Consider the following 2,094-nt stretch of genomic DNA (forward strand, 5'->3'; position numbering starts at 1 on the left):
TTTGTGCCTGCGCTCATCTTGTGTGTGTGTGTGTGTGTGTGTGTGTGAATCCAGAGAGATGCTGAGAGATCCAGAGATGAGGAACAAGCTGATCTCCAACCCCACCAACTTCAACCACGTGGCCCACATGGGACCAGGAGACGGGATCCAGATCCTGAAAGACCTGCCCATGGTACACACACACACACACACACACACACACACACACGCACACACATTCCTGAAGACTTATGTTAGCAGACTTGCGCCTCCTGTAGTAATCACCAGGGTTCCTGCAGAACTTTAAAAAGTTTTAAAAGGCATTGAATTATTAATCTAAAAATAAGGGTTTAATTGGCATTAAAATGTCTTAAGTCAACCTTTCATAAATCTTAAAAATTATAGGACATGGGAAGTGGGACATTCTGAAGGTTTTTCTGGTGTTGCTTTGTAATATCTCAAAATAAAAGATATCTTTTTTTTTTTTTAGTAATTTACCAAAAGCCTCTCACATAAATGTCACACAGATCAGAACAGAGGAAGCAACAAAACTATACATTCACCACATCTAAACAAATAACAAATAAACAAGCTTTTTTTAATGAGAATATGTTCATTGTTTTCCATGTGTTTCACTTCAGAAAGTTTCATTTTATTTTTCTCAACATTCAAAGTCGATCATCTAAATTTTTAAGTTGAATATAAAGATCAGGTTTAATTTAACAGCAAACATTTGTGCAAAAGTGTCCCTAGCACTTGGTAATTTTTCTGTTCATATATATATATTTTTTTTATTTTTATTGTCAGTATTGTTATTGTTCAACTAGTCTTAAATGTCACCTTGAGTGGCTTTAAAAGTTCATAAAAAGTCTTAAATCTAGCTTGTCTCAGGCTGTAGGAAGCCTGCAGTAATCACAGAGGCAAACAGAAACATGCATGTTGATATTCTAACAGTCACACGTGGACTGTTTGAGGTGTGTGTGTTTGCAGACCTGCTTCTACAGAGCAGGCGTCCCTCCTTGTCTTTTGTCCTTTGCTGTCCACTGTAGCATGCCAACACTGTGATGTGAGCAGAGAATTCTGCACGGTTTCTTTTTTTTTCCGTACTTTGTAAACTAACTTTTAAAGCTCGGTTGAATCACATGTCCTCCTCCTCATGTCCCTCTGTCCTCTGAAGTGGACTGATCTTGCTCCTCTTGACCGGCTGTGTGTTTAAGCGTGTCTATCTGCCTTTAACCTCGGTGGTCAGTCACACGCTGACCACATGTGTGTATGAGCATGTAGTGTGTATCACTGCACTCTCCTCACTCCTGTTCCCTGCACTGCACTCTGTGTGTGTGTGTGTGTGTGTGTGTGTGTGTTTGCTCTGTGCGTGTTTAAACCAGAACGTCCGTGTTCAGGAGAGCCGTGCGGGTTTCAGCGGTTCAGTCAGCATCCCCTCCATCACCAAGAACCGGGGCGAGCCGGGCCGCTCCATGAGCGCCAGCAGCGGACTGGGCATACGTGAGTAACAGAAGCTCTCCACTTTATCAAACTCCATCACTGCAGCACCGACCTCCACCCTGACGTCCTCGTCTCTTTCCAGGATCGTCCTCCCAGAACGGCAGCGCTCTCCGCAGAGAGCTGTCAGGAGGAAGCTACGGATCCAAACGGCAGACCATGACGTCTCCCTCGGAGAGCTCCCTGTCCTCTGGAGGAGGCATGGACTGTGGTGACGCTCCGCTCTCACAGTTTGACAGAGAGGTCAGTGCAGACACACACCCTGAACACAGCGTCATGTGCAGCTGACTGTAAAAGATTCTATATAACAGTGGTTCCCAACTGGTGGGGCGTGGTCCAAAAGTGGGTCGTGTGTTCATTCTGAATGGACTAGAAGTGACTCGTGACCGAGTCAAGTCTGTGAAAAACAGTTTATGTAGAAGTACAGTGAATTTGCAGCACAGAGCTGTTATTTTGAAGTGCAGTTTCCTGCTGTAGAGTGAGAGTTTTGGTTTTTTTTCCAAGAACAGTAACTCGTTTATTGCCCTGTTCTTGATATTATGTGACCTAAGGGACTTTTCTTCATTTGTCAGAGGAGATGGGTGGCTGTTTTTCTTTTTCTTTTTTTTTTTTATC

General features: G+C 43.6%; 1 protein-coding gene across 1 annotated transcript; it reads left to right on the plus strand.

The window, feature by feature from the left end:
• Nucleotides 1-58: 58 nt before the first annotated feature.
• Nucleotides 59-1,767, plus strand: LOC121937955 (serine/threonine-protein kinase MRCK alpha-like). The gene is made up of 3 exons (XM_042481249.1): nucleotides 59-172; nucleotides 1,380-1,482; nucleotides 1,565-1,767. Exons 1-3 carry the CDS (start codon nucleotides 59-61, stop codon nucleotides 1,765-1,767), a joined length of 420 nt encoding a protein of 139 aa, XP_042337183.1.
• The last annotated feature ends 327 nt before the right edge of the window (nucleotides 1,768-2,094 follow it).

The sequence above is a fragment of the Plectropomus leopardus genome, unplaced genomic scaffold, assembly GCF_008729295.1.
Source record: "Plectropomus leopardus isolate mb unplaced genomic scaffold, YSFRI_Pleo_2.0 unplaced_scaffold28019, whole genome shotgun sequence".
In the NCBI taxonomy this organism is placed as follows: Eukaryota; Metazoa; Chordata; class Actinopteri; order Perciformes; family Serranidae; genus Plectropomus; species Plectropomus leopardus.